The sequence below is a fragment of the Abramis brama genome (assembly GCF_963993115.1).
Source record: "Abramis brama genome assembly, chromosome: 16".
In the NCBI taxonomy this organism is placed as follows: domain Eukaryota; kingdom Metazoa; phylum Chordata; class Actinopteri; order Cypriniformes; family Leuciscidae; genus Abramis; species Abramis brama.
Genome location: NC_139978.1, coordinates 9,486,776 through 9,512,866, shown reverse-complemented (window position 1 = coordinate 9,512,866; position 26,091 = coordinate 9,486,776). Strand labels below are relative to the sequence as shown.

Genomic DNA, 26,091 nt, shown 5'->3' with positions numbered 1-26,091 from the left:
TACAGGTTTGGAACGACATGAGAGTGAGTAATTAATGAAATTTTGTTAATTTTTGGGTGAACAAACCCTTAAGTTTTAATAAATGGACTGGGTGGACAGAAGAACTGACCATCTAAATAAAGTCAGAATATAATATCTTGCTCCACCTGTGACATTCCTTCCCAGTTGACATCACTAGCCAGACAGACTTCACTGACAGTCATTGAACTGAATTGAAACACTGAATAAAACTGAGCTGAATAATGACACTATTACCTTCTGTACAGCTGCTTTGCATGAATTTTACAAACATTAACACTTATTTTCTGTATTGTATAAAGCGCCATATAAATAAATGTGACGACTCACCTTTCACGATCCAACCAATTCCTGATAGAATAAAATCAAGCCCCACCCTTTTTCCTCATTAAATATTTTGAGTCCCTTGGAAATACAGTACATCATATACCAGAAAGCTTGAAATGAAAAGAATACGCTACTTCAATTAAAACAGCATACAAGTCAGATGGCCACAACTTCATAAAAAATATGTTCCTTTAATAATACACACTTAAAATATGAACTGCAGGTAGTAGTGTGAGGTGTCCTTACGTGAGAGCCACACGAGCGCGGCTAACAGTGACGCTGGAATTCATATTGGACCGAAACACGACTGCATTCATAGCACTGAAAACGCTTAAGTTAAATGAGCAGTTAACAGGAAAAGGGGGATGGGGTGATAAGAGCATATCTGTATGTATGTGTAGAAATCCAGTCTCTGTATTCTGATAAGCCACTAACTACAAATTTAAAAAATAAAGACACATTTGGCAACATAAACAGTGTTCCAAAGGGAGCTGGAAAAGAAACATTACCTAGGTGTGGCACATAATCCAAAATCTGTTTAATGAGGTTAATGAGCTACTGGGTTCTTCTCCGTTCTCAGACGTGTCCTTTCTGTTAAAAGTGTGCCGACATGCGCAAAATGACACAAAGTTTGGGGACAAGTCTGTTTCTGACTGCTGCAAAGACACTCCTTCCAGAAAGAGTGTGAGAAAGCAAAAGATGGGTTTAGGGACCAGTATTCTGTCATTCCTGCTGAAGGAAGTGGAGGAGGGTGGGAATGGAGAAGGCCCTGATCAGAGGTGCTGTTGGAGGAAGTACAGTAGCATGATCTCGTAGTGCTCACCGGACTCAGGACAGCGAATGCTGTGTCTCTCATTGGGGTAGATCTATGGAGAAAAAGTATGATGAATTATTTGGTTGAGGAAAAAAAAATAGTAACATTGTATATTTTTAAGATTCTGTTTTCGAACCTGTAGCTGATATGGCTTTCCTGCACGGATGAGTTGAGACACCAGGAAGTTGGTGTGGAAAAAGTGCACGTTTTCATCAAGGAACCCATGTAAAATCAGTAATCGGTTTGGCCTTGGGGGAAAAAAAACAGTTGTCTAGTTAGCACAGTGAAAAGATAACCAATTGGTCAAATAATACATTCTGAGAGGAGTTAACTAAATGGTTTGATCGAACTGGAGAGATTCATATCTTCGTCTACTTGATTGATTTCATCTACTCGATTGATAGTTTATGTATTTTTTAAAGAAAATTAATATTAAAATTGATCAAATACAATACATCAGGCTTTTGAGGAATGTTTACTTATACATCTTTAAATCATCATTATATTGTATTGCATTGCATTATATTTAAAGCGACGCAACCCCCCAACACAATAAAAACTACAGAGATTTGATCATAAAACTAAGCATTTAAATATCATCTTACTGGGAGATATAGAGTGACAACTTATATTTGTATGCATTTTTTTTGCAAGTAGTGCTATACTGTTATAAAGATCTCATTGATTTACATTGCAAGCTATTATAATTTCATCTTAAATTTTGGCCATATAAATTTCTTTTTTTTCTTTGCTCAGTTGGCACATCTGAATAAAATTGAAGTGTTTTTTCCCTCTCTCCTCGAGTATGACCTCCATATTCTCATATCTCATCCATCAGGCTTCATGGCTCAAATAATATTAAATATGATACTCAACAACAACAAAAAAAACATGCAAAATCCTGTCTAAACGCTCAAACTTCTTAAAAAAATAAAAGATATTTCTGACTATTATAACAAAATCCAAGCAACTTTAGATGCTGGGCTTTTTTAAGGTTAGAAGACAATCACTGAGATGAAGTTGTATGGCAAGAACACATAATTAGGGTGAAACAAACATTGCACGTCCTCTGGCCTGAGCCGCAGTAACTCACTCGTTGGGAAGTTTGTCGACGTGCAGCGCGACGGAGCCCGCCTCATATCCCTGCTGGTTATTTTCAGGCACGTCCATGTAGCGCTCGGTGTAGCCAGTATCGTATGCCATCCACACCGTCACAGGAGCTCCTGCTATGGCCACCTGGAGCACAGAATGGGTAACTTGCTTAACACATGATCAGAACAAACGTACAGATACTAATTTTAGTCTCAAAGTACACACATTTGAAAATGTTTCATCCCTTATATCCAAAATACAGCTCTTATTTTCTATTATGGTAATTCCAAAAGCATAAAAAAGCTAATTGACCATGATTACAATTTCAGAAAAGCAATGCGATCTCTAGAAAGGTGCATTTGAGACACCACCTGCTGGTGAAAGCGCATGAATGGGTGGGGTTGAGGGACAGTTGAGCAAAAAAGAAAGAAATTTTAAGATGATGACGTAACATTGGGGCAGCTGTAAATCTCACCTTGAAGATGTTTGGCCTGTGAATGAGGCCCATGAGAGAGAGGAATCCACCGTAGGACCAACCATGGATGGCAACCCGACTCAAGTCTATGAACTTGTACTTCTCTGCCACAAACTGAAGCCCCTCGACTTGATCTTCAATCTCCACCTGCCCCTGAGGTTGAGGAGAAAATAATAGGAATATGAATAAAGAGTCCCGTATTCCATGTTTTATATACCTTACCTAAAGCCTGGTATGCTGCATTCAGTGATCTTCAACCATGTGAAATTTCTTTCAAGTACATCAACAATTTTACTTACACACTAATGTTCAATTGTTTGTAGTTAGAATGATTTATATAATGTTTTTGAAAGAAGTCTTAGTTTAGGGTCCAATTCTCACTATTAACTAGTGTCCTAACTAGAGTTGGACACTAATCTAAAGTGTGACCGAAGTCTCTTACGCTCACCAAGGCAGCATTAATTTGATCAAAAATACAGTAAAACAATGTTGTGAAACATTACAGTTTAAAATGTTTTTTGTTTTTAAAAATTTTAGAATATAATTTATTCCTGTGATTTTAAAGTTGAATTTTCAACTGGCATTACTCCAGTTTTCAGTGTCACATGATGCTTCAGAATTCTAATATGCTGAAATTTCTTATCAATTTTGAAAACAGTTTTGCTACTTAACATTTTTGTTTGGAAACCCATGATACAGTTTGTTACTGGATTCTTTACTGAATGGAAAGTTTAAAAGAACAGAATTCATTTGAAATAGAAATCTTTTATAACATTCTAAATGTCTTTTGTCACCTTTCATTAATGAATTTCTGAATAAAAGTATTCATTTTTTCAATTATAGTGTTTATACAGGCGTTGCTAGATGGCTTTGTTCTGGGTGAATGGTGGTTTCTTACTGTTCTGAGACAAAACAGCCTATCCTTTATTTATAAAACGTTAACTTGTAATTAATAAGCAGTAGTCATGTCCCAATACAAGTTATCATACAAATTGACTTCATATCACACCCAAGCAACCTTCAATAAGCAGTGATAGAGATGAGTTGGACAGAACTGAAGGTGTCTAATTCAGTCTTTGACTGTGAGTAATAAGTGGGATCATATGTCAGAGCCAATGTGAGCTGTCACTCAGTAATAATTTTAACACCTTAACATTTCTTGACCAACCATTCCAGCCACTTAAATTGCAGCATGATCATATTTGTGTCTATATAAAGCATTTATGCAACCTGTTTTCAACACATGCTGGCTGACCTTTTAAAAGCAGACCCTAATGTGTTAAATGTGAGGCAACGGTTTACAACTAGCATTAAGATGTGTTTTGGCCGATTGGATCACAAGTGGACGACGCTAAATACAGGTGTAAACGAGGTCTAAGCCCCTGTTTACACCTGGTATTAAGATGCGATTTGGTCGATAGAATCAGAAGTAGAGAAAAGACACATGCCCGTTTACACCTGGTGTTTTAATGCCTCTTTTGTCCACTTTCAACCACTTGTGTGGGCTTTTTCAGATCTTTCTTTCTAATGGACAAAATAAGCTCACGCACTTTACATATGAACAGAAAAAAACAGAAAAAATTAATTTTTTCTTACATTTTTCAGAGAAAACAGAAAAAATACAGAGTGCAGCAACTTTCATTTCTGCACTGACAGCCGCAATACCAGCTGAACTCTGTGAGTGTGTGATAGAAATCAGGAATGGTGAGAGAACATTGTGCTTGGTACATTTTCCGTCTTCAAACCAAACTTGGGTCTCCAGCAAAAGTTTAAATCCCGTCTGGCTAGCGTGCTTCCCATAATGTTTACGCGGTTAGATCAGTAGGTGGAGAGTATGCGGTCTTTTGCAGCTATTCGAACACATTCAACCACATGAGCATTTACATTACGAAAGCAATCCGGCCGAATGAGTTTTCAACTACCTCTGGAAGTGGTCAAAAGTGGACAAGCTTAAAACATTTTAGACCCCGTTTACACTTCTATTTAGCATCATCCACTTGTGATCCGATCAACCAAGACGCATCTTAATACCAGGCCTAAAACGTCGGTAAAACCACCTGGCCTCTACTGTGCGTGCCGCACGCAGTTTGGACCATCTCTGCTTGTTTGCAATGCAAATATATAGTGGAGAGGAGTGTCTTAGTCTAGCATCTGTCGTTGAGTCATAGCCAATACAGTCTTAAATAAATGTGCATGCATAGCATTTCATCTTTAATAACATGGGATTTTGGCCAAATAAAAGAAAAAGCTGAGCACTCACATAGCTACAATAAACTTTATAATCTGTAAGTTGATGAAAACGTAATGTGATGCATTTACTGCCTCAGATGAGGTCATGTGGCCGTTCAAACAAAACACATGTGTCTGAAATTCACTGGTCAAAAACCTTGTAACTCCATTTGAGCTTGATTTTGGTAAAATGTTAATTAAATAATAAGTCGTCTCTGGCCACATATAAAGCCACAATATCAACTTTGACAATGTGGTATTTAATTATTTAAAAAATAGTGTTTTTTCCATTTCCTGAAAAGTAGCATTTATTGGAGATACAAGGTTTCCACCCGACAGCGACTATATGTTAATATATATATTATATATACAATCACCTTTTTTCGTTTTAAATACAATCAAACAAACAATCTCTTCCTGTCTAAGTGGCAGTTCCTTAGCAAAGATTTGCTGTGATGATGTTCAAATGTCTGGCTACAATTGTAGACTGTCAATTCTAGTTACCATTTTGTTTTTAAGGGCCCCCTCAAACTTAAGGCCTCTTTGGCATGACCCTCTTCCATCAATGACCACCACTGCATAACCCAGAGATGCCAACGTGTTCAGACGCAGATACTTCACACCCTTGTAGGAGTTATTTACTAACTGCACCTAAAAAACAGAAAAGAAAAAGGGAAACATGTTAAAAGTAGACATATTAAAGAATTTACAATGCAACTTTTAGCTGTCACAAACCAAAATGTAAAGACAATCAATTCAGTACTGCAATTCAGAAGGCATAGCCCACCCAAAAATAAAGTGTAATCACTTACTCACTCTCACATTGTTTGTATTTTAATTCTTCCAGGGGAATTTTTTTTTTTACCAGTTGCTTTTTTCAATACAGTTACAATAAATGGTGAGTGGAGCTTTCGAAGAACAAATGGCACCACATTCCAAACAATACAACAGTTTTAATAGAGAATCAGAGCAAAAAAAGTTTGTATTTAAATATTTCCTTCCAATGGGTTGTGAATGCCTGAAACCATATCAAATAATCAGTGAATTGAAATTAGGAACTGTATCAATTAAGTTTCATGAACAAATCACATATTGCACAAGTTATACAGGCCAAATGTATAATTTTTTAATTGTTATTATTTTGGAGCTTTGAAAGACCCAGCCAAAGGAACAAAGCAAATGAGCAAATGTCAGAATTTACATTTTGGGTGTAGGGCTGGGCGATATATCGCATGGCATTGTTATGCGCATCTCGTCAGTAAAGCCGGTTCCTTGATTAGTAGTAAATCGCCATCACCTGCTTTCAGATGGAGCGGCATTTACTACACAGAGCCGTAGTTCACTGACAAGCTGAGCCATATCGCATTAATTATCACGGACGTATCGCCTGCGATAATTAATGCGATATGGCTCAGCTTATCAGTGAACTACGGCTCTGTGTAGTAAATCTTAATGGGCAGTTTTAAAAAAAATCTATAGTGATACTTTTCAGCCAAACCAACCTGTGGGCCGCCGTACACAAACAGGATTGTGGGGTGTTTTTTGCCTGGTTTCAGGTTGTGTGGTTTGTACAGCATTCCATATAGGCGGAAACCGGAATTGGCAGGGAAGCTAAATATCTCAGGAGGGACATAATCAGCGGGACAACCTGCACAACACAGTCAAAAGCAAACAGGTTATTAGAGCATCTGTTGTTCTTTCCAACAGCTGTGCAACATCACCCTGACCTCACCTGTAGCCTCCATCATGCTCGCCCAGAACTCCGGTTCCTTGTGTATGGGGTCACTGTCAGAACCCGTCAGTTTGTAGACATGAACACAGGGAGGGGTGCTCACGTTACTGTAGTGGCTAATGAACATGTCAAAGTTCTGTATTGAAACAGAACAGAGAAACAGATAGTCAGAGTGAGACTGCCGGTCATGGAACACTGTTTGGTTTGCTTCTGCAAAATATTGTAAAATAAAGCTTTTTTTTTTATACTGCAGGACAGTTATCTGCATCAGTTATCTGTTTAGTCATGTGTATGGTTTTCAATAACCAGAATAATTATCAATTAAAAATGTTAGCTTGTTTAACTAACACTAATGTTTATGCAATTTGAAAAAATATATATTAACCTTAACATAAATAGCATAAACCAAGAATAATAAATGCTGTAAAAGTATTGTTTTTAGTTCACAGTACTACTGTATTATCTAACATCAATGTATACAATCGTATTCTAATGTGTTAGTGAATTGTAACATCTATTTTTCCTCACCCATGCACCCTGTAAGATACAACCCATGATGCAACGACATGAAATTCTTGACTAAAACTGGGGAAAAAAGTAGCAAATTCTGGATATTCTAAGCCAAAAATTAATTATTAACTATCAATTTTCTTCAGACTATATTTCCAGGGGATTCTTTGCCAGAAATAAATACGGTTCAGCCTTTTTTTGTAAAAAATCATTTGCTATTTTTGAACGTTTCAGAATGCCATTTTGTCACCAATGATTTGGTACGCACACACACACAGACACACACACCTGGCTAACAGAGCAGCTGTGAGAGAAGCCCGGCTTAGTAAGTCTGACGGTTTCTCCAGGAGATTCGTAGCTCACAACATAAAGATGGTGCTCAAGTGGAGTGTCTTTTGTGCCCTGGAAGTACACCAGTTTGGTGTCTTCGTTGACCCAGATCTGCAAATATAGATGAAAGAAAAATGTAAAGAACGGGAATGTGTGCAAGACATTTGTATTTTGAATTTGTTGAATAACACAGCAAACCTTTGATCCATGTCTAGCCAAGACTTCCCACTCTCCACTCGTTATAGTCACCTCCTCTTCTATCTGGCATTTAAAATCATCTAATAATAATAATGATAAAAAAGGTAAGTCATTCATATTACAAGGCCCCATGCTTACATTTTGATAGAAGGACAAGCCATAGTTAAAAACGTGACCACGTAAATATGGAGGCCCACACCTGCAGAAATTAAAAATAAATACTTAAATATATAAATAAGTAAATGTAATATGAACTGCTAATAGCACTGCTACTTGGGCGGAGTGATTTGCTCGCAGCATCTGAGAAGCCCCGTGGTGAGGAGCAGAGAGTTCGCTCAGAGTTGGAGTAAATCACTCCGCAGAAGTAGCAGTGTTCGCCTTCTGAGAATATAGTTCCCAGTAAGTATACGGTTAGAAGATGGCTGTGTCTCATGTGACCTTGTTATTTGTACACGCTGTGACTATACAAATCACAACATGTAAATAGGAAAATGTTGGCGTTATTTTGTCACTTATTGGGAGCAGTATGCTAGCTGGAGCCGTTTACCTCCAGTCTTTGTGCTAAGCTAGGCTAGCGGTGGGTGCGTCAGACAGAGTTACGGCACGCACGGAGATGAAAAGGGTATGTATGGATCTAACTCTGGGGGATGCGGTGAATAAGCTAAAGTCCCAAAAAGTCGGCGTGTTCCTTTAAGAAAATCTCAATATCAATATATTTATGCTCATAAGGTGATCAGTCAGGGTTGCTGTGGCTTGGTGCCACATTTTTTCCTCAATGTATTGACTAGTATGGAAAGCAAAGAAAAGTAGGGTAAAACAACGTTTACCAACACTCTTTGTAGGGTAAAACATCATTTACAAGTTTGATGCATTAGGGAGTTTTTATTTGAATGGTATCATGTATAATTTGCTTGACTTGGTGTCAGAACATTTTCACTAATTTGTTTCATTTGGACAGTGTCGTTTTCATTGCATCATATCTGCATATTTGCACTTCTGATCAAATCTGGGCAAACAGACATACACAACTGCATGTTTAACACTGACCTTCTGAAGGACTGTATTCTCTGGACCACTGCTGGCAGCCTGGCTGTAAGAGACTGGTTATTCTGTACAAATGGCAGAAGCCCGTTTGGGATTCGTTCACCCACAGGAAGCTGATCTTGTCATTAGTTGTTTGAATGAAGGGATAAAAGATATCATGGACCTATTGGGAAATAAGACAAGAAATGAATACAAAACAGTCAAATAAACCAAGACTATGGTCATGTTTGAAATAACATATTCCTATACTATTTTCAATTATATAGTACACAAATGTTCTGTGTGCATAGACCCTCATGACCATCTACATGGAAAATGTATCCCACAATTATCCCACATTATGTGTACCTTTTCACATGCTGCTTTTAAAAGATTCATCCTGAGTATTTTGTGCAGTTTGCAGTAACTAGTCCTCTAGTACAACATTCCAGAATACATAGACTGTCATTGAAAAGTTGGGGGGTCGTTAAGAATTTTTTTTCCTCTAATGCTCATTAAAGCTGCATTCATTTGAACAGTAATATTGTGAAATATTACAATTTTAAAACAACTTCATATTTTAAATTTGTATTAATAAAAATTATTAATATAAAAAAATAATAATAATTACATAGAATAATCACCAGCCATTACTCCAGTCTTCAGTCTGACATGATCCTTCAGGAATCATTGTAATATGCTGATTTGGTGCTCAAGAAACATTTCTCATTATAATCAATGTTGAAAACAGTTGTGCTGCTTAATATTTTTTTGGAAATGGGATTTGGCACTTTTATTAGGATTCTTTAAAGAACATAAAATTCAAAAGAACAGCATTTATTTTAAATAATAAAGACATTTATAATGTTACAATATTACACTTTTGATCAGTTTAATGATTCCTTGATAAAAGTATATATATATATATTTTTTTACAGACCCCAAATTTTAATATGTTCTTAATATGTTCTCTATGGCTACGTTCAGACAGCAGGTAAATGTGCGATTTTTTGGCTCATATGTGACTCAGATCTGTTTTTGTCATGACAGTATGAACAGCACAAACCACATGGAATCTGATCTTTTCAATACAGATTTGTGCCACTTCCATATGTGGTCCTAAATCCGATACAGGTCAGATGTTTTGCCAACGGTCATATCGGAATTAATTCGACTTCTACATCACTGTAGATCAACGTATGTCACAATTCTGCGCTCATGGGAGTCACTTCAAAGATTTTACATACCCGAAGCTATCAAGAAAGGTAGTCAGTGGAAGGTCAGTGATGTGTAACTCATAAGTATTATGATGACAGCTCTATATACAAGCAAAACATGAGGGTTCGTATCATAAATGTTTAAAAGTTCTGCTGTCTTTTTCCACATCCGCATCCTCGTCTTTGTATTTTTTATATTGTGTGCATAAATTCGCTGGCTTCAGCAGCACTATAAACAAACACGTAATCGCTTACTTTAAAGTCCTATGCGTTTACTTCTGTATGACAGCGTGCTGCGTGAAGCCTTTTATCGTTCTATTGCGCATGGGGGTCAGTTCGCACTGGAATCTGATATTGGCCACTTTTAAAACAACGTGAACAACTATAAAAAAAAATCTGATCTGAGCAATAAATCGGAATTAAGGCACGCAGTGTGAACGTAGCCTATATGGCATGGTGTTAAATATCTTTCATACATGTGTGAGATATGCTGAAAGCTTCATGGTTGTTTCTTTTGTTTTAGTCAGTGACTAGAGTACTATCAACCAATATTAATTTTGATCTGCACTCTACTATATTCTAATTAGGCAAGATAATGTTACAGCTCACTCACCCCCCTGGTCAACTGAACTATATATTGACCATCATATTGGTTATCAGCCAATCTGTGGTCCGTAAACTTTGATATCAGTGCACCACTACACTTATTATTGAAGGGTCTTACATTGATCCAAATGTCAGTGATCTCCTCATAGATGATGAAGGGCTGGACTCCCTCAGGCATGGCCTCCACATGCTCCTCCCACTGCGGATCATCCATGCTCACGGGTATGAAGAGTGCAGGTGGTAAAAGCACTATCTGAAGCTTCTGCTGACTGCGGTCTAGTAACACTGCCCAAGCACTGGAAAGAGAGAAAATGAAGCGAATCATAGTTATTTTGTTATCACTGAAATAGTATAGTTATTAATATGTTGAATTAATTTTTATTTGTACATTTTCTGTTTTCTTTTTAATTTTAGTTGTTTTGTATTTTATTTAGTTTAGTAAAAAATGACAAAAAAATTATTAGTTTTTCTATATTAAGTTTTCATTAGTTTTTATTTCAGTTTTAGTTTAAAGGGGTCATATAATGGTACATGCATTTTTACAAGTTGATTGTACTGAAATGTGTGTTGGCAGTGTCTGTACACAACCATCATAAAATGATAAAAATCCATCCAGTGTTTTTTAAAAAAAATCTTCTTATATGTTTTCCCCCATCTCAAATCAAGCCGTTCGACTGTGTGACGTCACACGGTCAGACGCCCCTCCCACGATTGTTGATTGACAGCAGCGTTTCAACACAGACCCACCCTCGCTTGTGAGCGAGCTGTCAATCATAGTCCGCGAGGTCATTGTTGATACGCTGGAGCACTGTCTATGAGCAGAATGGCGTCTAAGCGATTATGGTGTTCTGTTCTTGGGTGCAATAAGGAACACAGCAGTCATTTTGATGTTCCTAAATCCGAACCGCTGAAGACACAGTGGCTGAGTTTTGTTTTCGAAGGGAATATTCCCCACGATCAACGTCAATGCTTTCATGTTTGCGCGAATCATTTCACACACCAGACTGCTTTACAAACGAGGGTCAGTAACGCTATAAAGCTGGTTTTGCTAAGAAGCTGCTCCTGAAAAAAGGATCGGTACCAACTATTCGTGTTCCTGCTGCACCTCCAGAATAACTGAAGTGAGTGTAACGTTTTATTAACCTTTATATTAACATTTATATTAATCTTTGCAAATCGCTTGCACGCTTCATGATGAATGCGGCTGTTTACACTCAGGGTACATTACGGCATGTTTTCTATGTACGACGTTCTCAATATAATTCATAATCCCACGTTTATAATGAACAACGCGTTATGGTTATTGTGTTACAAACGGTGTACGCACAGAACAGAGGGGCGGGGTGAGCAAAGCTCATTATCATTTAAAGACACATGCACTTAAACGGCGTGCTGAAAACAGAGCTGTTTTTGACCAGGGAAAATGAGTGTTTTCTTACAATACTAATGAGAATTTTTAATTAAAGTATATTACAAACTTTTAATTTAGACCCTAAAGAATCATATTAGCTTGTACAAAAATGGCATTATATGACCCCTTTAAGTTACTTTAGTACATCAAGATAAACTAAAAAAAAAATCCTTGGCAACTAGCTGAAATAAAAAACAACATTATTTACATATACTTTTACATAAATTATACATTTATATATACTTAAAATAAACCTTGACAAGCTGTTGTTTCACAGACAAGCCCTGTCCCAGACTAAAATACAAGTTTGAGCTGTTTTAACTGAAAGTAACTTGCACTGAAATATCTTATAATATGTCAGTGCCATTGTTTTATCACAAGATGCACACCAGTAATGTATTTTTTTCAAAGGCATGTTTATAAAAGCGTTTGGGGGGCTCAAATGAACTAGGTATGAAAACACCTTAAATATCCTAATTGAACTAAGGCCTAATTCCGGCCTTTTAAATGCCACAGTGGAAGATCCATTTTTTAGTGATTAATGTCTTTAATTTTGACCTATTGCTCAAATCCAGCTAAAGTTATAGACTGACTTCAGGCGACTTGTTTTATGGACTGGTTTTATTGCGTTTCATTTTTCTAGAGCTTTTCAGTCCCTGATCACTGAACACTTTGAGAATTGTCTTTGTGTTTCACGTTATTCCTTTCATATTAAGAAATTAAATCAAAAAAAAAAAAAATCCTCTCACTTACATTTTTTCCCCAGCAAATTTAAAATATTGTAAATATTTGTATGGACATAAAAAGATTCAGCAACTAAGACATAAACTGAACAAATTTCACAGACATTTGACGAACAGAAATGGAATAATGAATAGAGTGGATGTAGTGTGGTCACCAGCTGCTTTCATTACTATAGTGTATCTCATCCTCACGGACTGAGCTAGATTTGCCAGTTCTTGCTGTGAGATGTTATTCCAATCTTTCACCAAGGCCCTTGCAAGTTCTCAAACACATCTGGTAATGTGGTTTGGCACTGCAAGGACGATCAAGTCGTACTTCCTTTAGCTCTGTCTTAGTTGTCTTTCATTATGGACATTGCAGTTATTGCTCTGGTCACATCTGCAGTCCTCATGCCTTCTGCTGAAGCCTATGGCATGTTTACACAGGTGATCAGGAACCCTGGCCATCTTTCTCCTGCTGTTTATCCCAGTCAGTAGAAAGGTCTCTTGTGTGTCCCAAGTTCTTGAAACCGTGACCTTAATTGTCTACCGCCATTCATTTGTTAGTGTCTTAAAGGGGTGGTATAATGCCCTTTTCACAAGATGTAAAATAAGTCTTTGATGTCCCCAGAGTGTGTATGTGAATTTTTAGCTCAAAATACCCCACAGATATTTTTGTTTTCATGTTAAAATAGTCACTTTTTGAGGGTGAGCAAAAACGCACCGTTTTTGTGTCTGTCCCTTTAAATGCAAATGAGCTGCTGCTCCCGGCACAGAGGGCGGAGCGATTACCTCACACAGACACACACTGAAAATTTCAAGAACTGGTGAAGGTGTCCTGAGGTCTCTGGCACCAAGACGTTAGCAGCAGATCCTTAAATTCCTGTAGGCTAAGAGGTGGATTGAACTTATTGGTCCAGCACATCCCACAGATGATCAACTGGATTGAGATAAGGGGTTTTTGAAGGCCAGAGCAACACCTTGAACATTTCATCAGGTTCCTCAAACCATTCGTGAACAATGTGTGCAGTGTGTCAGCGATCATTATCCTGCTGAAAGAGCCCACTTCCACCAGGCAACAACACTGTCATGAAGGGGTGTACCTGTTCTGCAACAATGTTTAAGTAGGATACACATGTCAAATTTACATCTCAGGTTTTCCCAGCACAACATTGCCTAGAGTGCATCACACACCCTTCACCACAGTGCATCCTGGTGCCATCACTTCCCCAGGTAAACAGTGCACATGTACACTACAGTCCACGTGATGTAAAAGAAAACAGGACTCAGCAGACCAGGTGAAATTTTTCCACTGTTCCAATGTCCAGTTTCGACGTTCGCATGCCCATTGTAGGTGCTTTTAACGGTGGACAGGGATCATAAAGGCACTCTGGTTGGTCTATGGCTACCCCATACACAGCAGAGTGTGATGCACTGTGTGTTGTGAAATTCCTCATATAACCATCATTAAAATTGTGTGTGCCACAGTAGACCTTCTGTTGGCTCAGACCAGCCAGCATAGCCTCGTGTCCTCATGCATCAATGAGCCTTGGGCGTCTACCAACACCCTATCGCCAGTTTGTGGTTTGTCCCTCCTCGGACAAATGTTGGTAAATTCTGCAACCCACAAGCCTTGCCATAATATTTTGGCCCTTTGTCAAAGTCTTTCAGATCTTTATTACTGCCCATTTCTCCTGAACCCAACACGTTTAGTAAGAGAGCTGATTGTTTGCTTACCATCTAATCTACCCAGACCTTAAAATGTGGCCTTGTAAGAAGATGATCAATATTCACTAGGGATGGGGCGGATCCGATCCAGTATCGGTATCGATACCAGCGTAATTCACGTATCGGATTTTCCCGATCCAACCTGCGGAGATATCCGATATCCATGAGTCATGTCTGCTGAAATGACTCCAAAAGTGATTTCCGCCGGCTAGTCTGCTAGCTGGCTGCAAACTGCGGAATGGATTTCCTGAACGGAGACGCGGCTCAATGAGACACAGAGTTATGAGACGCCCCCGCTCAGGAAATCCATTCCGCAGTTTGTGACTAGCCAACAACGTCCGCTGTGTGGAAATACTTAACACTGGAAACACCGCAGAGCAAGACAGCAAAATGCAATGTTTGCAAAGCCGTAATTCAGAGCTCTTTGAAGCTCCCTCGCGTCGTACAACACAACGAACGCAATCAAACATTTTTAAAAAAAGCACCACGTTACTGTGCGTTCACACCAAATGCGAATAGCACGTCAAATTCGCATCTACCGCGTCTAGTTGTACGCTTGAATATTTTGAATCCATTCGCGCGTCCAGAGAAAATTACACAGAGCACAGAGCAGATCTACACTTGCACTTTTCTTATATTTCAACACTCAAGTATTTGACATTTTGGGAATGTAATAAATATTGACATGACAATCAATTCGAAACCCATACAGTTGCATATTTGTTTTCAGAATGTGATTTTTCCTGTTAACAGGATTTCCTGTTTTTCTGACTTCCTTTTCTGACCTTATACTTACCTCAAGTTGCCTTTTGGGACATACATGCATACATACGTACGTACATATCATATTTGCCTGTTGAGAGAAGTTTATATATCCAAATTCAGGTATCGGGATCGGATTGGAAGTGAAAAAATGTGGATCGGTGCATCCCTAATATTCACGTCACCTGTGACTGGTTAAAATGTTTTGGCTCATCAGTATAAAGGAAAGACATGAGAGTGAATTTCTTTAAAGCAATTATTTGTTGTTACTTACAATTTGCCATCTTTTGTCCATCCAGCTCTTGCAATGTACTCAACCCCAGGAAAGAGTGTTGTGAATGGGAGAACAAGCTCCTTGTTTTGTGCGGTAATAATCTACAAAAAGAATAAGAGATCGTTATAAAGCCTTTTAGCCAGGCATAAAGAAAGAAAAAGTGAGCTTGGGCACAGAAAAAGTGAGCTTGGGCACAGGTACCTACCTTTCCATTCTGGTCAGTTCGAATCTCTGCTAGTTTCAGGCTAATTTGAGGGTTCTTACTTCCTAAAAGCATCGAGAGGGGATCATCAGCATTAATTATTAATATTAAGTAAATCAAATCAAGTATCAAATCAAGTATATTTGTATAGCGCTTTTCACAATACAGATTGTATCAAAGCAGCTTCACAGTATTAAAATAAAATAATACAACAAAGTTTGTTTCTAGTGGAATTTATTGATTGATATAATAAAATTAAATATCCCCAACTGAGCAAGCCAAAGGCAACAGTGGCAAGGAACCGAAAAAACTCCATCAAGCGGCCTAATGGTGTCCTAAAACTCCATCAGGTGACCTAATGGAGAAAAAAAAAAACCTTGGGAGAACCCAGGCTCAGTCGGGGGCCAGTTCTCCTCTGGCATTTATGAACTAGAGGCCGGATTGTAGTTTGAAACTGTGAGATTAACAATATTATATGAATGCCTGGCTGAAAAGATGCGTCTTTAATCTAGTTTTAAACTGGGAGAGTGAGTCCGAGCAACGAACAGTATCAGGAAGGCTATTCCAGAGTTTTGGAGCCAAATGTGAAAATGCTCTCCCTCCTTTGGTTGATCTGGAAATCCTAGGTATGACCAAAAGCCTTGAATTTATTGATCTTAAAGAGCGCGATGGATTATAGGGTGATAGAAGATCCGCTAAATAGACTGGAGCTAAGCCGTTTAGGGCTTTATAAGTCAGTAGCAATACCTTATAATTAATACGGAACTTTATAGGTTACCAATGTAGTGATGATAAAATCGGTGTTATATGATCATATTTTCTTGATCTAGTAAGAACTCTAGCGGCTGCATTTTGGACTAACTGTAGCTTGTTTATTGAGGATGCAGGACAACCGGCTAATAAAGCATTACAGTAATCTAGTCTCGAGGTCATGAATGCATGAACTAACTTTTCTGCATCAGAAACTGATAGCATGTTACGTAGCTTAGCAATGTTTCTAAGGTGGAAAAAGGCTGTTTTTGTAACATACGAAATATGATTTTCAAAAGACAGGTTACAATCGAGTATAACACCCAGGTCTTTTACTGTAGAGGATAAAGTAACAGGACATCCTACGATGTCAAAGTTGTATTGTGAGAGGTTCTGTGGGCGGTTTTTTGAACCGATAAGTACAACTCCATTGACAAAATATTGATAGTAAACAAAACGATCCTGTATTTTTAAGAATTAAAGTGTTCATTTAAGTGTTGCACTTCCACATATTTATGTCATTAATTCTGGCTTCAATTACACTTCCACTTAATGATGAACCAAGTACCACTGAGGAAGCAGTGGTACTTGTCAACGACAAATAATTTGTCAACGACAGTTTTTCACTGACGATAACTAAATAAAAACTAGTTTTGAATGGCGAAAATCTATTGAAATTTGTGTCAACGAATAAAAACGAGGCGAAAATGTTAGGGAGGGACGAGATGCGAAAGAGAGCCAAATTCAATCCGTTTTTCTGTGCGCACACAAAAAGCCACTTCTCTTGATCTTTCTTTCGTGTCTTTCCGCGCTGGACAAATACACACAAAATTGTCAAAATGTCCGTTTGGCGAGTATTCATGTAAACACAGTCGGTTTTGTCTCAGTTGAACGTAAACAGTTGGGAGAATATCGGATGTGTGTCAGTGTATTGGATCCGTGCATTCAGCTTTAAAGTGACAGCAGTCTAATAACCTGCTGCTGTCTGTCATTAATGTTAATCAAAAAACAAAAGAAAAGATAAAATCACTCAATGATCTTGATTGAATAACTTGAATAGCTTTGATAAGGATTATTTACTTTATACAAATAAATTTGTCCGCTTGAAAGAATAAAGACTGTTGCATGCAAACTGTTATAAAGAATGCATATATCATTAATTAAAAAGAAGACCATGTTCTTGTCTCTTTATGAGAAGTGGCTTTATTTAATTTTAAGATAAATAAAGACATGTTAGACGTCACAGCAGTTAAATCTGTTTCTGTATTGCAAGTTCAAACATTACTATCATTCATATTAACAGGTTAAGAGATGTTTTCTCCAGGAATATTTAATGAGTTTGGACATTATAAAGAAATGCTTAATTGAAGCATTACAATTTAACTAAACCCATTAGATTTTCATAATAGATCTTATGATATTTAGTCGACTAAAACATTTTCAGATGACTAATATGACTAAAGCTAATTAGCATTTTAGTCAAAAGACTATGACTAAAACTAAATCATAATTTGCTGTCAAAATGAGGAAGTTGAGGGGAGTTGGAAATTATGACAGCAATGACTTGATGTCCAATAGTTAAGTCAAGAACCTCTTTGACCAATTCAGTAAGAGTTAGTCTTACCACACGATATCAGTTCACTGATTCATAGGTTGTCTTTAGCAACCCAGGAGTCATTTGTTCACAAAACAAACTGCATTGGTTCCACTGTATGTTTGTAGTATTTTTTTTCTAAATGGATTTTTTAAATGGAATTGATTCTTGGTTCTCAACAATATGTTTGTGTTGTTTTAACAGTGTGTGTTTGTGATTACCAGTGCGAGGATATCTGTACACATCTGCCTTCCGCTCCTCCAAAGCTGGTGAGGGCACATGAATAATCTCTACTTCTGATTCATCAACCTCCTCATACAGCAACTGGAGCGTTCTGCCTCCATCTGCATCTACAAGCAAACATAAACAGAATAAGGGTATGCAGCAGGTGGTCGATGCATGTTGTGTCCAATCAGGCTAATGTACAAATGGATTTTGACCCAAATAAAACAAAAACAAAGCCTGGTTTATACCTGCCGCATCTGGACAAGTGCATGCAGAAAAAATAACATCATCGCGGTGTGCACAACATTTTTTTGTAACTTTGCATGCGGCTCTGCTTCTGAAGGTGCACAACTAAGAAATAAACCCGTTTAATGAAAATAAAGGTCCATGTTAAATAATTATAATGAAAATGTTTAATTTATTTATTATTTAACGCCATATCAGCAGCAATGGCTATATTCATGGCAATCAACAAAATAATTTTTTTTTTTAAATAATTATGATTACAATCACTTCATTACATTGTTTACAATAATTAAACAATTTGGTCTTAAAAAACAATCAATATACCAAATCAGACATACATCAATAACAAAAACAGTAATAATTACATAGAATCTTTCAATTTAATATTTGATAGAAAATGTCCATTAATATATGTTATGAATAAAAACGTTGTTTAATATCATTAAAAAAAAGGACAATCTATTAAAATATGTTTTACACTCTTTAATTCTTACACAATCACAAACCAGTTTCTCTTCCCCTTTCAATATGAAAGAGTGAATCTTGAATGTCCAATGCGGCATCTCATATATACAACCTGGTCATATCTATTTCCAAAGTAATAACAATTAACTCCTTAATTTAGTACTGGATTGACCTAATATAGTTTGTACATTTACAATAAATGGAAAATGGAATGGAACGAATGCGTAAATAACAGATTCAATATGGGTTTACACTGACATTGTCAATTTCCAACTGAAGTGTTTCTTTTAATGAAAATGTTTAAAGAAATTAGAAAACATTTAAAAGATTGTTGTTTCATTTAGTTTTACACAAATGTTCTAATATCCATATATTTTGTTCTAATATGTCAAGTTATAATTTTTTTTACACGATTCTTTGATTCTTTTGTAGTGTGGGTTTGGTGAAGTGTACTAAAAACAAACATCATTGTGTGTACCTTCTCACGGCTGCTTCCTGATGGTTTAGAGAACAATTACTTCAAGTCGACCCCTGTCGTTTTAAAGAACTGTACAATGGCGAGCGCGTCAAGTATAAACAAGGCTTCAGCAAGCTCAATAAAACAACCATAAACTCTCTAGGTCAGTGGTTCTCACTAACTACTGTATTTATTGAAGAACATACAGTTCTTGAAAATTCGGGAAATCGTAAAATAAACTGTGGTTAATTAATTTAACCACAATTGATTGTGAATATAATGGAAATTGTGATTTTGGCGTTCAACAAACCTTCAGGAGCAGCCGGAGACCACCAGTACCCGGTGAAGCGGTCAAATTCTTCCTGAATCACAAAGGTTGCGACACCAGCAGACTTCGGGTCTTCCTTGACATTATTCAATCCTGGACAAGTGTAGAAGAGATATCAGATTTCAGAAACATCTAATCACTGTAACCTGATGTGCTCTATTTATAGATCAATGTTCAAAGAGAAACAAAAAAAAAGATGTTTTTCTTTCTTCAGTTGAAAAGAAATTAAGGTTTTTGAAGAAAACATTTCAGGATTTTTCTTCATATAGTCATAGTGGACTTCAACGGTTATCAACGGTTTGAAGGTCCAAATTGCAGTTTCAATGCTGCTTCAAAGAGCTCTACATGATCCCAGTCGAAGAATAAGGGTCTAATCTAGACCAATCGTTTCACTAGATAAGACCCTTACTCTTCGACTGGGATCATGCAGAGCTCTTTGAAGCTGCATCTTGGACCATCCACCCGTTGTACCCCACTGAAGTCCACTATATGGAGAAAAATCCTCTAAAACCTATATTTCTTTTCGACTAAAGAAAGAAAGACATGAACATCTTGGATGACATGGGAGTGAGTAAATTATCAAGAAATTTAAATTCTGAACTGAACTAATCCTTTAAATTGAAAATAACCCAGATTATACCCTTATTGGGAAACAACATAACTGCTGCTTTATATTAACAGATCAACAAACCTTTATGACAGAAAGTAAGTCTTCGCTCTTCTCCAGTTTCAATATTCGTCACCCACAGGTCGTTATTATTTATGAAGGCAATGAAACTGGGATCACCGGGCGAGATCTTGGGGTCCATGCGAATCCCTGAGCACTGAGTCTTTATTTCCACAGGCTTCATTGAGGCAGCCTGCTAAACATCACATGAGTTTCAGGCATAGAGACATTATGAAGTAATTTCCCAGAAATATTAAACTGAGGGCAGCAGAATAAAAACAGCTAGACTCACAATGAATCCGTTATGGCCGCCATCACGGCAATAGAAAAGGCTGTTGCTTGCTTGGAAGAGGAAAAGGCCGCTTTGTGGGTGATAGTCGTAGGACGTGATGCCAAAGACTCCCAGACGCTTCCTCTCACGGAGAAGCTCCTCCTCACGGGAATATACACCATGATGCGGGGTCGCCTACAGGAAGAACACGAATGAATGATATAATTAATGTGTTAATGTTATTAATGTTGTAATCGCTCATATATGTGGTTATGCTACTGTTAGCATCATATTCCTAGAACAAAACGAAGAAATTATACCTGAAAGTGATCTAACATCTGTTTCCATGATAAGACCAGGAGGGCTTCTTTCCGTATCTTCTTTGGGATTTCAGAGTACAATAATGAGTTTTCTCTGCTCCCATAGGGCATTCCTATTTAAGTATGACAAGATGAAAACATTAAGAAAATGATAGAAATGAAAGAAACTTGGAACAATTTGAACAGAAAGGCAGAAAAACTTCACTCATCAGAATTAAAACATCAAAAATGTTGGTGAGACAACTAATCTGACATTATAATTAAGAAAAAAGGCTGATTAAAAGAATGTATTTCTTAGAAAAGACACACTACCATTCAAAAGTTTAGGGTCAGTAAGATTTTGTTTTTAAAGAAATTAATACTTTTATTCAGCAAGGACTGAATTGTATTCATCATTAGACTGATTAAAACAGTAACAGTAAAGACATTTTAATCTTACAAAAGATTTATATTTCAAATAAATGTGGTTCTTTGGAACATTCTATTCATTAAAGAATCCTGAAAAAAAATGCATCACCGTTTCAACAAAAATATTAAGCAGCACATCTTTTTTTAACACTGATAAGAAAGGATCATTTGACACTGAAGACTGGAGTAACAAATCAGAAAGCGGTTAATTATTAAAATAGAAAAATATATCAAAATATATTTTAAAAAGCAGTTATTTAAAATTTGAACTATTTCAGAATATTGCTATTTTTACTGTTTATTGAATATTAGAGACCTCTTTCAAAAAAAAAAAATCTTACAGACCCTAAACTTTAGAAAAGTAGTGTATATGTAGGGTCATGTGGTGCGAACAGCAAAGTCATGTGGTCCAACCAACATGCATGAGGGGAAAAACAATGACTGTGTCTAGGTCATTACATCAGGTCATTTGACTTTTAATGACAAGCCAAGTTTGCTTCAGGTTGTTTTATAATGATTCATTTCTAACAACTTGGTATGCGTTTTAAAATAAAGATTTATCATTTTCTTTATCATGAACACTTTTTCACTGAACCACGGCATAACCATTTAAAAACATACAGGCTAAAAAAACACCTATATTTTAATAATGAAATGAGGACCTGATGCATTTGTTGATACAATAGCTGCATTCTCATGAAAAGGTTTGACTGTGTTCACAACTACGAGAAAAGAGTACCAAGGTAGTAGAGCCGGTGCGAGTGAGGGCCGGACTCATCATGCTTCTGAACGAACTGGAAGTCATGGGGTGCCTTGTTAATGATCATTCCCGAATACTTCCGGCTGCCGTGAATGATGTCACGCAAGCCATCCCATGAGTGCTTCTCCACAAAAAACTGGGAGGGGACGTCTTCCATTTCCACAACCTCTGTGCTGTCCGAGATGTCATCTACTGCGGTCATTCTGACAGCTGCAAAACTGAGCACAGGAGCGACCCATCAGCCACACACTCAAAAGACATTTGATTTATATAAAATGGGGTAATGTAAAAAAAAAAACATTGCCGTACCTTTTCCAACTACCTTCAGTGTCGTCTTCAAGTTTCAGCCTTTTTCCTCTATGCATTAACCAGCATACAACCCTCAACAAGATCTGGCAACCTGCAGGATAGAGAAGAAAACATACATGTATTTATATCATGCCTTACTTGTAATGTCTTTAAATTATTTTCATTAAGGGCTTTTCTCATGAAAAACTGATTTGATTTAATAAATCACATGTCATGCAATTAGATTAAAACTCGCAGCCATAATAAAAAGAATTTTGCAATGTGTTTTTTCAGGAGCTGATATTCATTTAATAATGTTGAGTAAACATGATATCTGTAAAGCGTGATAACTGTAAATCTCCTCCTTCCACCCCCACGCCCCCTTCCGGACATATAAAAGCACTGCAGTAGGATTTTTTGCAAATATTTAAAAGACAGAAAAGTTATTAATAAGGGAAATCAAAAAATTTAAAAAAAGAAAAGAAAAGAAAAAAGAAGAAAAAAGTACTTCCATTGTGTGAATAACACGCAATTACGTAATAAAAAAGAGTCACTAATTATGAGCGTTTTAAAATGTAATACAGTAATTACGTAATACAGTTTGCATTTAATCAGATGCAAGCACTGTAGGCAAAATCTACCGCAGAAATGATGAACAGTCGTTATGTACTTTCCAATAGGAGGGAAATACAAGCCACTGAGGTTTCAGAAATAACTAAGCATTAGCATGAGGAATGTTATTAATCTCGGCTCTATGTGAGAGGGTGTGAAGTTGGTAAGAGTGATGTGGAGGAGGAAGTAGGACAGACGCTATTATGCCAAAAAAGGTGATGCTGATAATATTTTTCCAGGTGGTGTCTATATATGGCTTATTTTACCATAATTGCTGATGTTGTACAGTTAAGTTGAATCATTTTGTGAACCTGTCACACTGCAATGCAAACTGAGCAAAAAAGAGGTTGTCAAGGACAAGATAAGTATAAATTGGTTACTGGTGTTGCTTATTTCACATGGGAATAGATTCAATAATCAAACAGTATAGAAGCTACAACAGCTTGTTTAATTGTAAGGGTTAGAGAGAGGGTGAAAACTGTAATGGAAAACTAAACAACGTTTTGCTGGTATGACCCATTAAAAATACAACATTTGACTGACACAAACAAAAAGCTATACAAATAACAGTCATCCATTCAATCTGTGGAAACTGAAACTATCAAGCTGATCGGAAAGGTTTCAAAGCAGTGAACCTGCTTGCAAAGGACAAAATACACAATGTCTCCAACATGACTGTTAACCTTTCTTCTTATTCGGAAATACAGTGTTGCTCAATGCATTGTAAAAACATTATAAATTGAGCTTTTATTATTGAGTTCCAAAGACACGTTTGAGGACAAGATTCATACAGCTAGCAGCTCCTGGTTTGTATTACAGACATAATCTAACAACAGCTGCTGATCTCAATATTATTCAACTATAAACCTGGGTTTGCAGTGTCACTAACTGTCATTTGGCAGTTTCTTGTCGAACCAGTTTAAGTGCCACAGATCAATCATTGGTCGTACTTGTTGCATTTCAAAACTAGCAAGCTGCTTTCTTAAGACAGATGGCCACCAAAAATATTCAAAACACTCAAACATGTGTGAAAAAAACGCAAAAACATTAATATTAATATGATTGAAATATTAACTAAAAAAAAAAAAAAAAAGGTTTAGGAATCCCTAAAGCTGCCGTTACAGGCGAGTTCAGAAGGGTTGGTCCACATTCCAAATGTGCAATTCGATTTGGGTAATAACTGATAACATGTCATCTGGATTACGTAATCAGATTCCAAAAATCAAGTACTTGTATTTAGATTATATTACATTTTAAAATACTCGTAATTAGGTTTGCTGCGATAGTTGGTGTTACACAGTGTTCAGCTGCACATTGATTATATAACTCGCCCAACAGGGCACTTTATTTGTTAATAAAGCAGTCTTATTTGTTAATAAAAGATCTACGTTTAACATAAGCGAGTTTGTCATTGATTGTACTGTTTTGTTGATGTGCTTTTCATTAAAATTATAATGAACCCACCAACCATTCAAGCAATTGCCATCCTACAATTGACACAGAGTGAAAATAAAATGTGCAAGGTTCAATTGTGCACGGTACCAGGATTATTACATATGTTTACTTGAAGTAAGCCCTTAGATTTTAATTTAATAAGTTAGGTCAATAATAAAATTAAGTCAATAATATTAATAATCATAAATAGAATTAAGTTTACTTCACAGTTCTCTGATGTCGGTTAATTGTCATGACATGCAGGTAAACATAAAAAAATACATCTTTTTAGTAAGTATTATTTTCATTGTTTTTAAAATTATTTATTTCTTTTTTGTATGATTTAATTAATAGCTTTTCATTGAAGCACACAAACCCCCTTCAGTTCAATCACAAACCCCAGTCTGGGAAACCCTGACTTAACTTAAATGCAATATTTAATGCACTTCATGTTGTTGATAAAGAATGGACTATATTAAATTAATATATTTATATTAATACGGTATCCTATTCAAAACAATGTGATAAACGAGTTAGGTCATAAGGAATCTAAAAGTAGTCAGATTATATTACCTTAAATGTGTGCTGTGATGGATTACATTACTAATAACTACAATTTTTGTCCTGTAATTTGGAATCAGTAACTGACTACAATTTGTGGGTAATCTACCCAGCACTGTTCGGACTTTACGGGTGTTTTCTCAAGTTCTATTCAATTTCTATTCGATTACAGTAACATGCGTTACTTTGATGGAAAAAGTACCGAACGCCCCATGACATCCAAACGACGGTCACTCACACGTTCATGTTTTAACTCCATTAGCGCAGATGAACAGCCTTTACTACCAACTAACACACATTTACTGAGAAGTGACATGTTTTAAACCGATCTGTAAGTGATTTGTGTGAGCTATCAGATGTTTTAACGTTAGATCCCTGGAGTCAGAATCAGCTGATGAGTCAAAGACATGTTTGACCGGTTGTGCGTGTGTGTTGCCTGTGCTAACAGTTAGCCGAGCTGCTATCAAATCTAGATGACGGGAAGTAAAATCAATCACAAAATTACACTTTTAATATATAACGATATTATTACTTGTGAATCATGTCTTCTACACAACAGATCTCACGTAGAGTCGGCAGTTAATAATACTAGTAATGCTAATAATAATATCAGGTGATAATATCATGTTAGCATAAATATCTCTCTGCTTTGTCCAGGTCTATCAGATGAGCTTTATACTGTCAAACACTAAAGCACCTCCATCAGCTCATCGTCAGATTATTCTATATGATGATCGTTATGTGCGGGTGATTGTCAGAGATCATCAGCTGATTTCATGTCTGCTCGGCCTCTGTTGACGGGCCGCTCACAGCAAACCGCTTTGTTATGCACATTATCATTTCAACTCATGATCGCTCAACATCGCAAGTGGGTACTTACAGGTAGACCCTCAAAGCAAACTCTCATCTGTGACCTGTTGAATTCTTAAACGTATTTGCTGGTAAAAACAGAATCCATAAGCGCGAGAACTGCACAAAGCGACAGTCATGAGTGCTGATGAAAACCAACAGAACATCATCAGCCACACCGGAAGC

The 26,091-nt window shown here is 36.9% G+C and overlaps 1 protein-coding gene across 2 annotated transcripts; it reads right to left on the bottom strand.

The window, feature by feature from the left end:
- Positions 1–516: 516 nt before the first annotated feature.
- On the bottom strand, positions 517–26,091 carry dpp9 (dipeptidyl-peptidase 9). 2 transcript variants are annotated; one of them, XM_084087141.1, is made up of 21 exons: positions 25,937–26,091; positions 22,471–22,561; positions 22,141–22,379; positions 20,994–21,106; positions 20,695–20,868; positions 20,427–20,598; positions 19,718–19,828; positions 18,236–18,364; positions 15,674–15,735; positions 15,469–15,569; positions 10,690–10,867; positions 8,773–8,932; positions 7,726–7,805; positions 7,486–7,638; positions 6,688–6,823; positions 6,458–6,603; positions 5,460–5,606; positions 2,727–2,879; positions 2,253–2,395; positions 1,296–1,407; positions 517–1,211 (listed from the first exon to the last, which is right to left on the bottom strand). In XM_084087141.1, the coding sequence occupies exons 2-21, from the start codon at positions 22,524–22,526 to the stop codon at positions 1,119–1,121; spliced, it is 2,658 nt and encodes an 885-aa protein (XP_083943267.1). In that variant the 5' UTR covers positions 22,527–22,561; positions 25,937–26,091; the 3' UTR covers positions 517–1,118. The 2 variants fall into 2 exon arrangements, with proteins under 2 accessions (XP_083943267.1, XP_083943268.1); XM_084087142.1 differs by having other exon boundaries at positions 20,427–20,595; positions 25,937–26,082.

Coding starts and splice junctions, on each gene's coding strand:
- dpp9 (XM_084087141.1), bottom strand. CDS start 22,526: ATGCATAGAGGAAAAAGGCTGAAACTTGAAGACGACACTGAAGGTAGT. Junction 7,806..8,772: donor AGAATACAGTCCTTCAGAAG/GTCAGTGTTAAA, acceptor TATTATTATTAG/ATGATTTTAAATGCCAGATA. Junction 2,880..5,459: donor GGGCCCTTAAAAACAAAATG/GTAACTAGAATT, acceptor CCTCAACCTCAG/GGGCAGGTGGAGATTGAAGA.